At 29.2% G+C, this 12,831-nt stretch overlaps 6 protein-coding genes across 11 annotated transcripts in view; 4 read left to right on the top strand and 2 right to left on the bottom strand.

The window, feature by feature from the left end:
* Positions 1-112: 112 nt before the first annotated feature.
* On the bottom strand, positions 113-897 carry LOC108555042 (uncharacterized). Its single transcript, XM_017910524.1, has 3 exons — positions 692-897; positions 526-607; positions 113-444 (listed from the first exon to the last, which is right to left on the bottom strand). Exons 1-3 carry the CDS (start codon positions 758-760, stop codon positions 113-115), a joined length of 483 nt encoding a protein of 160 aa, XP_017766013.1. The 5' UTR covers positions 761-897.
* An 81-nt stretch (positions 898-978) lies between these two features.
* Positions 979-3,099, top strand: Mettl3 (methyltransferase like 3). The gene is made up of 5 exons (XM_017910523.1): positions 979-1,020; positions 1,161-1,322; positions 1,442-1,640; positions 1,710-2,216; positions 2,295-3,099. Exons 2-5 carry the CDS (start codon positions 1,163-1,165, stop codon positions 3,097-3,099), a joined length of 1,671 nt encoding a protein of 556 aa, XP_017766012.1. The 5' UTR covers positions 979-1,020; positions 1,161-1,162.
* A 628-nt stretch (positions 3,100-3,727) lies between these two features.
* LOC108555020 (rho guanine nucleotide exchange factor 3) lies at positions 3,728-5,753 on the bottom strand. Its single transcript, XM_017910493.1, has 5 exons — positions 5,667-5,753; positions 5,208-5,449; positions 4,741-5,104; positions 4,231-4,659; positions 3,728-4,138 (listed from the first exon to the last, which is right to left on the bottom strand). The coding sequence occupies exons 1-5, from the start codon at positions 5,730-5,732 to the stop codon at positions 3,728-3,730; spliced, it is 1,512 nt and encodes a 503-aa protein (XP_017765982.1). The 5' UTR covers positions 5,733-5,753.
* Positions 5,754-5,895: 142 nt separating this feature from the next.
* LOC108555039 (RNA exonuclease 4) lies at positions 5,896-7,317 on the top strand. Its single transcript, XM_017910521.1, has 2 exons — positions 5,896-5,948; positions 6,489-7,317. Exons 1-2 carry the CDS (start codon positions 5,896-5,898, stop codon positions 7,315-7,317), a joined length of 882 nt encoding a protein of 293 aa, XP_017766010.1.
* Positions 7,318-8,864: 1,547 nt separating this feature from the next.
* On the top strand, positions 8,865-11,268 carry LOC108555037 (senecionine N-oxygenase). The gene is made up of 8 exons (XM_017910518.1): positions 8,865-8,949; positions 9,493-9,691; positions 9,801-9,939; positions 10,009-10,270; positions 10,347-10,450; positions 10,556-10,643; positions 10,710-10,873; positions 10,960-11,268. Exons 2-8 carry the CDS (start codon positions 9,498-9,500, stop codon positions 11,266-11,268), a joined length of 1,260 nt encoding a protein of 419 aa, XP_017766007.1. The 5' UTR covers positions 8,865-8,949; positions 9,493-9,497.
* A 391-nt stretch (positions 11,269-11,659) lies between these two features.
* The window catches only part of LOC108555030 (membrane-associated guanylate kinase, WW and PDZ domain-containing protein 1), a 6,031-nt gene continuing 4,859 nt past the window's right edge, over positions 11,660-12,831 (top strand). For all 6 annotated transcript variants that reach the window (XR_001890740.1, XM_017910504.1, XM_017910505.1 and 3 more), the window contains exons 1-2: positions 11,660-11,816; positions 12,686-12,765. Coding sequence is in view for 5 of the 6 variants with exons in the window: in XM_017910504.1 (XP_017765993.1) it covers positions 12,717-12,765 (49 nt within the window). In the remaining variant the exon portion in view is untranslated. The remainder of the gene's footprint in view (positions 11,817-12,685; positions 12,766-12,831) is intronic.

Below are 12,831 nucleotides of genomic sequence, written 5' to 3' on the forward strand. Positions count from 1 at the left end.
AAACAATGCACATGTACTGTAAAACAGTAGTTTGTATATTCTTTGTTAATCTGTTCTTTTGTAAACAAAAAAGAAAAAATAAAAGAATACCATTTATTGTATTATAAACTAGTTATCTTTTTCGTCTTGTTCTTACTTCTGTCCATTCATCTGCAACTTCCGTACCAACAGAAGCTTCCTCTTCATTTTCAGAACTATCATTTTCTATAGCACAAGAGTTCTGACTTCTTTTTATAGGTTCATTCATAACAAGCCATGATTGCAATGGTGGCAATTTTGCAAGCTCTGTCATTGCCAAATTTTCATTATTTTCAGTACAATAATGATAAAATCTCAATAATTCTTCTGCTACTTGTATTGCACTATTATCTTGAAGTTCTGTATTGAAATACTCATCCATGTAATCTTCTAACTCATTAGCAATTTCATCGCTATTTAGATCTTCTATAGATGAAAATATGACAAAAAAGAAATTACAACATAAATTAAATAAAGATATAGTAAAATATAAATGAAATGACGAACCGTTCATATACATAACCTCCGTTATGTAAGGACAAAAATCTGTTGCCCTTTCTTTTGTACCCATCCCTTGTTCTACTGCCACCTAATAAAGAATATCTCATAAAAAATAAAATATAAGAAAATTATTTATATATACATATATTCTATCTATAAAATAGATACTTACTCTTAATGCAGTCCAATTACTGAAAATACGTTGTGTAACCGAAAGAAAAAATTCTTTTGTATTTGACATCTTATTGAGGATAAAGAATTTTTTAATAAAACTTATTAATTATACTAGTGATGGTAATTAATCACAATTATCTAATTTACTCTACACTGGATTAGTAAATCAGCCATGTGTTCTTCTCAGGTAACTTTTCAGGTAAAGTTAGATTATTAAGATCAGGTTAGGTTTCATATTGTGAAGTTGCTAGTGGTTCATATATGCTGAAATTTTTAAATAGAAATGAATTTTTAAACGTTTTAAACTACTTTAATTTCTATTACAAGGTAAATATTGATATTTTTTATTGTAAATATAAAAAATGACTTTCAGTTCATGTTTTTACCAAGTTTAAGTTTAAATATAATATGCAAATATTTGTCATACACTTGCATATAATATTTCTCTTAAACAATTTATCACGAAGATATGTCAGACGCTTTTGAAGAGATACAAGCAATTAAAATAAAAAGAAACAGTCTACGGGAAAAATTGCAGAAAAGAAAACGTGAAAGACATGAATTATTTACTCTTACTTCTGCAACATCAGTATCATCCACCTTGACAAATGAATCACCTCTTTCTAGTGGTAATTAAATTCAATTATATTTTTTAATATTTTGTTATATATAAGAATTAGTTTCAAATATGATTTTAAAATTCTATTTAAATACCAAAAGCTCAATAAAGAATATAATTTTTTAATAGATTCAATGGGACATTCACACCGATCTGACCATAATGAATATGAAAGAGATGTGTTATGCATCTTACACGAGTCATTACCCAATTTACCAATCACATCTGCAGAATTAATAGATCAACTTCGTAAAAATCTTAATGCAGATGTATGTTCTTCAGACATCCATAAAATTTTGGAAAAACTTGCAGCTCAAGATATAGTTAAGTTAGTAAGTTTCTGCATTATCCCATACCAAAACTTTATATACAAACAAGTAATCAAATACTTTTTTAGAATTAAAGAAGTAACAGAAAATGGTGTTTTTGGATATACAGTATTATCATTGGCAGAATCACAATCATCATATCAGTCTCAATCAGATGATACAGAAAATCCTGAGAGTGCAGAAACATCTGCATCTGAATTGAATGACTATGGGCCTGCAGAGAAGCAGCCTAAACTGGATAAAAAAAATACGGAGGATATAATGTCACTAATATCAATGCCTACTATTAGGGAAAAAGAAAATAAAAAGGTTGGAGAGCAAATTTTAGATTTATTATCAAAGCAAACATCAAAGGAGAAATCATTAGCTGAAAGATTTCGATCTCAAGGAGGAGCTCAAGTTATGGAATTTTGTCCTCATGGTACAAGAGTAGATTGTGTGAAGTTAAATGGTGGACCAGGATTTGCAGAAAAATGCAAGAAACTTCATTTTAAAAAAATTATTCAAAGTCACACAGATGAATCTTTAGGTGACTGTAGTTTTCTTAATACTTGCTTTCATATGGATACATGCAAGTACGTATTGTGAATTTAATAATTTTTAATTATAAGAAGAATTTCTTCTAATTCTTTTTCCATTTAAATGTTATGTAGATATGTTCATTATGAAGTGGATGGACCAACAACTCAACCAAAGGAATCAAATGAAACAGACAATGCAAATAATAGTACAGTGAGTAAGGGTTTAATAGTAGATAGTAAAAATGGTAGTAATACTACTTGTCCAACTCCTAGTGGATCATTAGGTAGTGAATTGACTCTTTATCCACCACAATGGATACAGTGTGATTTACGTTATCTTGATATGACTGTACTGGGTAAATTTGCTGTTATAATGGCCGATCCTCCATGGGATATTCATATGGAACTACCATATGGTACCATGTCAGATGATGAAATGAGACAGTTAGGTATACCTGCTCTTCAAGATGAAGGTCTTTTATTTTTGTGGGTGACAGGGAGAGCAATGGAACTTGGTAGGGAATGTTTACAATTGTGGGGATATGAAAGAGTAGATGAAATCATATGGGTAAAGACCAATCAATTGCAAAGGATAATAAGAACTGGAAGGACAGGTCATTGGCTAAATCATGGTAAAGAACATTGTTTGGTCGGTATGAAAGGAAATCCAAGAATTAATCGTGGTTTAGATAGCGATGTTATCGTGGCAGAAGTTCGTGCAACTAGTCACAAGCCTGACGAAATTTACGGAATTATCGAACGTATGAGTCCAGGAACGAGGAAGATTGAATTATTTGGTCGACCGCATAATGTTCAACCAAATTGGATCACATTAGGCAATCAAGTAGATGGAGTTCACTTAATTGATCCTCAACTTATTAAAGCCTTTAAAAAGCGTTATCCAGATGGAAATTCAATGAAACCTAGTAAACCATAAGTATTTTAGGCAAAGTAAAATAAGTGGATAATTATTTTATTACAAATGTTATGAGAATGAAATTGTGTTTAATAAAACTTGAATACGAATTTCAGATTTTCATTTTCTTTATTGTTTTAAGATATACATAAAAAAATAATTTCATTTTTAAATATTAAATTTATATACCTCGTATAAAATCGCATTTATAATTACATCAATTTTTTTTTTTTTTAACTTAAAATTAATATCAAAAACATTTGTACAAATTTGTTAGAAATATCTAGTTCGTGTTTTAATCAGCATTTATATGTATATATATTGTTATTTTTAAATTAGCACCTCTATTATATACTTAAATATATGAATATATATATATTTATATAATCTATATATTTTACATTAATAATATTTGTTTCAAAATATGTAAATAATACATAGGTAAGTACTCTTGTTACTATAAATCATATACTTTTAAAATAAATCTGGAATGTAATCTTTAAAGCATAGTGAGAAGTAATTTAGTAATATAAATTTAAAGTACACCAAGGTGTTCTTAGTACAACCAAATTAAACATTTTTTGTCAAGCATAAGTCTTGTTTATGTGTTGTATACGAGCATAAAAAATATAATGTATATCTGTTAACGTTAAACAAGACCAATACTGCCACGTTTTTGTCTTAAAAAACTTCTTTTTAATGTTAATGAAAAATGATTTTCATTTATTTTATTTAGAGATGATCTAATAGATCGATCTGTTTTTGATGGTGTCAAATTTTCGACATTTTCTTTTTTACTGACATCAATCACATTTTCCATTGAATTAATATTACATTTATGAACTTTATTAAACGAATCAATCCAATGTCTTTTACCATGCCCATCTTCTGTTATTAAAATGTGATCTCCAATTTTAAATCCATAACTTATATCACATTTTTCATCTGCACTTAGTTGTTCTTTAGGTATAACAGGATGAAACAAATTGTATCTTTTACTTACAGACCTTGTACTACGAGTTATTACAAAACCAGTATCAAAAAGAAAACACTGAAATTTCTACAAATCATAATTACAAATTTTATATTGTAATTTATAACATAATTTAATCACATATTTATTTAATGAAATAATTCACAAAATATTCTTACCATTCCCTTTGTATCTTTTAGCTGTCCTTGGGTAATTAATTCTGTTGCATTTTCAATACACTTTGTAGGATCAAAATCCAGTTTTACATTAATTTTTGACTGAGCCAATTTGCATTCTGCATCTCCCATAGCTTTGTCTATATTTTTAAGTAAATTAGATATTAAATCATATGCTTCTTCTAAAGATGTATGATCTACATGTGTTGTTGCAGTATGCCTTAGTATTTCTTTGATCAATAAAGGATATTTAACAATTCTTGATCTTGCTACATCTATGTAAGTCCACAAATCTACTGAATGAGGAAATTCTAAACGTTTTTTTAAAAAAGATTGAAAACGTTTATTAGACAACCTTTTTTCATCTAATAATTGTTTTGCCCATATTTGCGTTCTACATCTTTCTAAATATGGTTTTGTTAATGTTGGAATCTGTAAAAATTAATGAATAAAATAAATATGAAAAGTCATAAATTGTATTAAATTTACTATTAGAAATTGATCATTACTAACCCAATTTAATATTGTAAAGCCCACAGTTTCTGTAAATCCATATTTATCTCTTAGATCAATCAATTCATCCCTTAATCTACTATGTATTTCAATGAGATGTGTTACATCCCCAAAAACTGTCATTAGTTCATCAGTACTAAAAATGCTACTGGATATCAATGGTTCATAATAAAACTCTTTAAGAACACATAAATCATTGATAAGTACATTTTCTCCACAATATAATTCATAAATTGCTTCTTGTCTTTTCACTTCTTTTCTACTCCAAACATAATTAGATTTATCTTTGATACTTTGATTTGCTACATCAAGTATCCAGCTTCTAATTGTAAAATTATTAGAGTTTTCAATACTTTCTTTGTGTCTAAAGAATAAAGTTGTATTAAATAAATATGACTGTACGAAATTATATAATTATATGATTAGATTATATAAAAAAATTAATTGATTGATGACATTTTATAAACCTTTTCTCTAAAGTTCCTGTATCTGTCTCATTATTCACAAATAACAAATCTGTTGTATTTGCTTGAATTGTAAAAGATCTATGAAGAGTATTTCCTTGTTTACTGCTTGGCGTAGAAGAAAAAATGCTGCTGGCTACTTCTGTAATTCTTCTTCTTTTTTTCTTTTTTCCCACATCTGATTCAATAGATATGTCCATTGAACTGATACTGATAGCATCACTTTTAGGACGTTTTCTTGATCGCTAATTTAAGATACCACAAAATGTCAATTATTATAAATACAAACATTATGTAGAAGTAACTATCTCATATAAAATATATTAAACATCACAAAATTAAATATATAATTCGTAAAATTAAGAAATATATAAAAAAGTAATATTATTAAACGTTGATGAAATTGATGCAGGTTAATATTGCGTCACTTTGAAATATCGTTGACAGTATATTAAAACTCACCAACCAAAATTTTTTTCGGGGTTCTTGAAAAGCATCTTTGTTTATATTATTACTATCATCATACATTTCCTCTTAATTTTAAAAAATTGATGTACGGCTGAATTACATACACTTATTCATGTTCCATACGAAGTAACCGTTAATCTACGCAGGCCCTCAAGAAAAACGATTCATTAGTACAAACTTGGTAAACGCAAACTATAGAATACTTTCTATTTATCCTAGTATAATGGATTTCTTAATTTTCATAGTGTGTTGTATTGTTATAGTATTATTTATGAGGTAGGAAAACTCTCACATTGTTTAAATAGATGGCGTCATTTAATTATTAATTACCATTTTTTATTTGAAAATATATAACCCTGAAATAAGTATCAGATAAATAATGTTTTTTATATTTAATTTATGTAATAAATTATATTTAATAATATTATTAAATAAAAAACGAAATTTTCACATAGAAGTTTTATGTGTAAATTCGCAAGTCTTTATTTAATTAGGTACATTCAAAAAAGAAAGTATGCTGAATTCATTTCCAAACGTATGAATGTTTTGAATTTGTACCGCCATATTTAAGTTGACATATTACCTAACATTTTATAAATAATATTGCTTAAAATTTATGTATTTTTGTATTAATTCGGAAATAAATACAGTATATTTTGTTATTCGATAAAAATTGTTTCTTTTACGATATTTATATTTATTTTTATACACGTGCTAAATGAAGAGGTTAGGACAGGTAACCTAATGTCTAATAACAAATACACACAGCTTATTATTTTATAATAACAAATCATTTTTTTCATTAACCAGTTTTAGCAAAAGCGAAGAACAGAAGAAATCATGCCGTTCTAAGAAGTCTGGTAGTAAGCAAATTATGGCTGAAAAGTACAGAAAAAATTCTCAACGTATAATTCCACACACGGAACGTAATGCATCTGGTCGAAATTGGGAAATGTTTAAAAGTTTAGTATTTAATTCATCGCTTTTAAATTCAGATTCTTCTAGTAAAGAGCAAGTAAAGAAAAAGTCATATTCTCATCAAAAGTCTAGAAAAAAACATCATGCTTCTGTATCCAACGTGGCTCATATACTAACAACTAATGAGGAAGAAGTAGTTTATGATGAAAGTAAAAAAAAACTGACAAAACAAGTAGCAATGGATTGTGAAATGGTAGGCATAGGAGATGGCACAGAAAGTATGGTAGCTAGAGTATCCATTGTAAATCGTCATGGCTTTTGTGTTTATGACAAATATGTAAAACCAAGAGAACCTGTTCAAGATTACAGAACTAAAGTTAGTGGTATTAGGCCTCATAATCTTCGAAATGGAGAAGAATTTGAGATTGTGCAAAAAGAAGTAGCAGAAATTTTAACAGACCGTATTTTAATTGGTCATGCAATAAAATATGATCTTGATGTACTATATCTATCTCATCCAAGAAGATATTTACGAGATACTTCTACATTCAAAATATTCAGGCAATTATGTCGAGGAAATACTCCTAGTTTGAAGAAACTTACACATGAGTTATTAGGTAGAGAAATACAAACAGGAGAACATAATTCAATTGAAGATGCAAAAGCTGCAATGCAACTATATATGTTGTACAGAAATAAGTGGGAATCTGAATTTTATTCTAAATGACAGTTCAGATCACAATGAGATCACTATTAAAGTACCATGAAAATCTTGTGTATGTAACAAAATATCATAAATTAACAAATATTTTGGAATTTGTTTCTTACATACAAAATTACAAGAAATATAAAGTTATTTTATACAAAGAGACTTTGTATCAAACATTACAAATTTTCATGATTGTGTTTAACAAGAACCAATCTTCAAGTTTCAATTCATGAACATTAAATTTATTCATGTATAATTAAATATGTAAATAGAACATTGTTATCAGAGTGTAAAGAAAAGTTGTATTAAAAATTTTTAAATATATTTCTTTTTCAGATAGATCTTGCATGACTACTACTTCTTCATTACCATAAATTACTATAAATAATAATGTTAGATATAATATTAATTATTAATATTAATATTAATATTAATATAATTACATATAGTAATATTACATATAATTTAAATAATTTTTAGTATAGGTATTGGTATGTTTAAAAATGTAATTTTCAAATATTTGCATAACAGGATTGATATAATAGAGTTATATGTTCTTTGATATTTTGAAATTTTGTCAGTTAATTCTTTTTTATGTTCCCAGAAATGCCCAGTATTCAACTTTAATTTGTTATATAATGAAAGGATAATGAAAATCGGACACTATGTTTTTTATTCATTTACCGAAGGTGAATATTAATTCTCAAATATTTTAAATAGAATGTTTTCTTATAGGATATATTATAAGGAGCAAATAAAGAATTGGATTTCGTACATCATATGATATTATAACAAGTATAAACTTATCGATGATCACAATTTCATTTGATATTAAAAATTTTACGTTAAAATATACCGCAACATTTAAACATATCGGTTAACAACATAATTGTTTGTAATTCTGTTATCTATTGAACTTGAAAGATGATGCACAAATGTGAAGGAGGTCTTTGAACGTTGTTATCAGCTTCTGTCTCTTTTATCTATTATATGTTCGGAATTAGTACACGATAGTAAGAAAATAAAAACAATTACTAAAATTATTCTCAAAAAAAAAAAAAAAAAAGGAAGAGAAAAAGGAAGAAGAATTGCGCAAAGAAATATGGTGCATTTTTATTTTATAGTGTTTATGTGATAACTAAGTCATAATAAACTTGGATATACGTAATAATAAAGGTGTTCTAAAAAGAATATTACAAAATAGAAATATGATATATAATTGTTCATTTTACTTTGCCAAATTCTCAACATTTACGCCCTCTAACAAATTTTTGAAGCTATCGGTAACTTACCGCCAAGGAAAGAACTATAGTTCGAAATAATTAAAATCTCATTAATTGTTTCGGGATTAATGCAGCGAAAGGTTTCCAAAAAAGGTACAAGGCTGCTGACGAATGTTGCTACCCATAGCAATCTCATACGTATCTCTTATAAAGTAAATGTACAGAATACACGACGACCTCGTTATCAGTAGTAGCCACTTTTCAAAAGATACACTTCGACTTTCCGTATACTGATTATTTCACGATCATTTCGTATATCTCCACTGAGCACTATACACCGATTTTACTAGCAGTTTCGCACGTGACTACTTTTCTTTTCTACTTGTGAGCAAACTACAATTAAATTAGGATAATCAGCGTCAACAAGGTATTTTAAATAAGTTAAAATTAATCTTACGAATCTAAGTGCATCGTGTTTTATGTTTACTTCACTGTCAAATACACGATAGTCATTAATCTTTCTATAAATAACAAATTTGTGATCTTAATTCATGAGATCAATTATTGCGACTCTTTCCTATATTTTATCCTAAGTATTTCACGTTACTTGTACCATATGTTTTTATTATCCTACACTGGAGGCTTACACAGTTGTAAGGAAAGTGATCAGTACAACAAAAAAGAAGGAACATTCGCGTTCGTAACTTTCAATCGTTGCACCTTTCCCATTTCTAACTTGACCGTGCCTACTGCTACGTTGCATGATATTAATGCAGATGAATTTGTATTTTTCTTAATTATTTTCTTAATTCCTTAGAAATAGTAAGTGACGCGTAAGATAAAACAATCTTTTTATATCATTATTCGATCGTTACCAAATCAAAACGAAGTTCTTCAGAAGAGTAGAAAATTAAAAGAGTTGTCAAGAATAAGTGTATTTAAAAGTTTAGATAATTCGTCAAATTCTCAGAAAACATGAAGATCGCCGTGATCGGTGGTGGATCTGCTGGTCTTGCCGTCCTACGACATTGTACTTCCGGTAAATATGATACTCAAGTAGTATGTTACGAAAAAACGGAACAAGTAGGTGGTACATGGGTTTATAGGGAAGAAAGTGGTTTAGATCGATACAATTTACCCATACACACTAGCATGTACAAAAATTTAAGGTAAGTAAACTATAAAAAGATATTGTATTTACATTAAATTTATTTATTTTTTCATTTTACTCGAAATATGTTTGTCACGTTACTGTATTTAATTATTTGTACTACATAGGACAAATCTTCCCAAAGAAGTAATGGGATATCCTGATTATCTTATTCCGGATAATCCGGAAAGTTATTTGACTCGTACGCAAATACTCGAATTTTTAAATTCGTATTGCGATCATTTTCATCTTCGCCAATATATCCGGGTACTTTTTTAAATAATATCTTGCATGGTTGAATATTACACAGAAAATATCCAACCGTATATTCTACAGTTTTTGCACAACGTTGAATTAGTGGAGCCGTCAACAGGAGACCGGAAATGGACGGTTAAAGTCAAAGATCTAGAAAAAAATATCGTTTTAACAGAAACATTTGACGCAGTTATGGTATGCAATGGTCATTATTTCGAGCCTAATATACCAAATTTAAAGGGTCGTAACACTTTTCAAGGGGAACAATTACATAGCCATGATTATAGGGTGCCGAATATTTTTACCGATAAGACTGTACTTGTACTTGGTGCTGGGCCTTCCGGTATGTTACATTACTTTCGTTCTTTTTCTATGCAAAATGTTTTTCCTCTTATTGTGACATTTCATGGAAACGATAGGAATGGATTTGGCTTTGGAAATATCAGCGAAAGCGAAGCGTGTATTTTTGAGTCATCACCTGAAAGACCCCATAGGTACGATATTTCCTAAAAATGTTGTTCAGGTAAGCGATAATATAAGAGGACTATAAATAAGAGGAATATAAATAAGAGATATAGGAAAATATAGGAAACAAGAAGAATAATTATATCAACTTTTAATCTTTCAGAAACCAGATGTAAAAGAACTAACTGAACACGGTGTCCTTTTCGAAGATGGCATCAACGAACCAGTTGATGTGATTTTTTATTGCACAGGTAATCGTCATGAATTTTTATCTAAAAAGAATGACTCAGTTACCTTCTTTTTCTTTCCGAACAAAGGGTATAAATATAGCTTCCCCTTTTTGAGCGAGAAATGTGGAGTACGGGTAGATTCTAATATGGTGACACCATTATGGAAGCATATGGTATCGATCGAAAATCCTACCCTGGCCTTGATTGGTCTTCCCTTCTATGTTTGCGCCTTTAGCATGTTCGATCTGCAGGTGCGACTCAAAAACAAATTAATATAATGAAAAGTCTTTTTATCGCATAAATTATTTTAGTATGACTCATTATTTATTGATCGAAGGTCCGTTTTGTGCTGCAATATTGGTCAGGCAAGAAAGACTTTCCTTCTAAAGCGGATATGTTACAAGAAGAAGTGGAAGAATTGGAAACTCGCAGAAAAGAGGGTTTGCAAAAGAAACACTTTCATTTGATGGGATTTAAACAAGACCATTATTACGATGATCTTGCAAATACTGCCGGAATAACTCCATTGCCTCCAGTACTTACGAAATTGCATAACGAAAGTAGTATGCATTTCTTGAACGATCTAGTACATTATCGAGAAATCAGATACAAGATCATCGACGATTATAATTTTATTCAACTATAAAGTTGTCTATCTTGTTTATGTTACAAAATGAACATTCTTCAATCTTATACAATTAGTATAAAGATTATATGCTCAACAGATCCAATTATACGAATTACATAATATATATTGAAATCCGTTTTCTTCGTCTGCCTTATGACATCAATGATAAGATTAATAGTAAACTATAGACGTTTATCATATGATATAACAGTAAATTAAACAAAATATTTGCTTATCAAAACCATATTTTGTATATTTCTCGAAATAAATTGAATTTTCTCAAATGCATTTTGTAATTGAATATCGCGCCATGAACTAGTACGTGATCTAACCGCAAGGTGATGCCTGAATGCAGACGTTAGTTAAATGCCTCGGTTGCGTGCGGTGCAGTGTTATGTGTGATGTAGTTGTGTGACGAACGCGAGTACGTTTCACTCCATTGTCATTTCGAAATGATGAGCATTTCCGCGGTCTCAAAGTGATTCAGTGTCGAAATATTTCAGCCCGTTTTTACGGCTGAGCCACGATGGTTGAGTCAATCGGGAAGCGTATTGAAAGAAATCAACGTAAGTAGATTTCCGTAAAAAAAATATCTATGAAATATATGTTTTCCTAGTTCGTACTATCGTTATTTTCTATTTGGAAAATTTTGTGTCGCCTCAATTGTACAGGATTGTATACGGAAATACTGAAAGTAACATGTTGTTATAGAAGAGAAAAGTAGAAACTCTTGTCGGATCTTTTACTGGGACAAAAAGTTTTATTTACGTCAAGAGTCACCGACGTTACTTTTCTAGATAGAAAGTTGCATTCAATGATGCGCGATATGTGGGCTACGCACAGGCTCTCTCGGGTGAATGCATTCGTAAGAATGCATTCACGTCCGTCGTGTGTCGTGTTCCTTCTTCTGTTTTATGTAATTTTACTATGGACACCTGTCCATCAGAATTTCGGGTATCGTGTCAATATCAGCGTGTAGACGGGAGTGTCAGAAAACTAGTTACGCGTTACTGTCAACGTTTCCTTTCCCTTATCTGTCAGATGTTTGAAATAACTGATAAAGGAATTTTCGGTTGTCGTGAGGCTACCAATCTGGATAACGCGATTACTAGTTGCTAGTAACTAATCCTGGAAGAACGTAAAGAATGTTTTAGAACGTTGGGTGAAATGTGTCACAATTCGTGAAATATAATCTGTAATTCTGATACGGTGTATTATTACCGACGGTGTTTCGTGTCTACAACGATTATTTGTTGTATATCTGTTTCATGTTTTATTGTACTATTATTTCACACTTTTTTATTTCGTAGATTAAAAATGTTTATTATTAACTAAAATGTTAAGTGTTCCATATAAAATCAATAAATTAAACGTTAAAAAGCAGATCAATGTGTATTTGTAATTATTTAGACTTAATTTTTCTATCATTTATTAGGATATTAAGGTGGAGCTAAAGGAATTATAAAATGGCTACAAAATCAGAAGATACAACATCTATTGATAATACTAATGATGGTATAAAAATTATCTTTTTTTTTTTTTTTTTTTTTTAAAAATTTTTTTTTTTTTTTTTTTTTTTTT

This window comes from Eufriesea mexicana, unplaced genomic scaffold (genome assembly GCF_001483705.2).
Source record: "Eufriesea mexicana isolate 0111107269 unplaced genomic scaffold, ASM148370v2 scaffold106, whole genome shotgun sequence".
Taxonomy (NCBI): Eukaryota; Metazoa; Arthropoda; class Insecta; order Hymenoptera; family Apidae; genus Eufriesea; species Eufriesea mexicana.

What these genes read in the sequence shown, in the direction of transcription:
- LOC108555042 (XM_017910524.1), bottom strand. Translation starts at nt 760, where the DNA reads ATGTCAAATACAAAAGAATTTTTTCTTTCGGTTACACAACGTATTTTC. An exon ending in GTAATTGGACTGCATTAAGA is followed by an intron (nt 608 to 691) that starts GTAAGTATCTAT and finishes ATTCTTTATTAG; the next exon opens with GTGGCAGTAGAACAAGGGAT. An exon ending in GGAGGTTATGTATATGAACG is followed by an intron (nt 445 to 525) that starts GTTCGTCATTTC and finishes TTTCATCTATAG; the next exon opens with AAGATCTAAATAGCGATGAA.
- Mettl3 (XM_017910523.1), top strand. Translation starts at nt 1,163, where the DNA reads ATGTCAGACGCTTTTGAAGAGATACAAGCAATTAAAATAAAAAGAAAC. An exon ending in GCAGCTCAAGATATAGTTAA is followed by an intron (nt 1,641 to 1,709) that starts GTTAGTAAGTTT and finishes ATACTTTTTTAG; the next exon opens with AATTAAAGAAGTAACAGAAA. An exon ending in TTTCATATGGATACATGCAA is followed by an intron (nt 2,217 to 2,294) that starts GTACGTATTGTG and finishes AATGTTATGTAG; the next exon opens with ATATGTTCATTATGAAGTGG.
- LOC108555020 (XM_017910493.1), bottom strand. Translation starts at nt 5,732, where the DNA reads ATGTATGATGATAGTAATAATATAAACAAAGATGCTTTTCAAGAACCC. An exon ending in CCCGAAAAAAATTTTGGTTG is followed by an intron (nt 5,450 to 5,666) that starts GTGAGTTTTAAT and finishes ATCTTAAATTAG; the next exon opens with CGATCAAGAAAACGTCCTAA. An exon ending in GCTTTACAATATTAAATTGG is followed by an intron (nt 4,660 to 4,740) that starts GTTAGTAATGAT and finishes TAATTTTTACAG; the next exon opens with ATTCCAACATTAACAAAACC.
- LOC108555039 (XM_017910521.1), top strand. Translation starts at nt 5,896, where the DNA reads ATGGATTTCTTAATTTTCATAGTGTGTTGTATTGTTATAGTATTATTT. An exon ending in GTTATAGTATTATTTATGAG is followed by an intron (nt 5,949 to 6,488) that starts GTAGGAAAACTC and finishes AACCAGTTTTAG; the next exon opens with CAAAAGCGAAGAACAGAAGA.
- LOC108555037 (XM_017910518.1), top strand. Translation starts at nt 9,498, where the DNA reads ATGAAGATCGCCGTGATCGGTGGTGGATCTGCTGGTCTTGCCGTCCTA. An exon ending in AGCATGTACAAAAATTTAAG is followed by an intron (nt 9,692 to 9,800) that starts GTAAGTAAACTA and finishes TGTACTACATAG; the next exon opens with GACAAATCTTCCCAAAGAAG. An exon ending in TGTGATTTTTTATTGCACAG is followed by an intron (nt 10,644 to 10,709) that starts GTAATCGTCATG and finishes TTCCGAACAAAG; the next exon opens with GGTATAAATATAGCTTCCCC.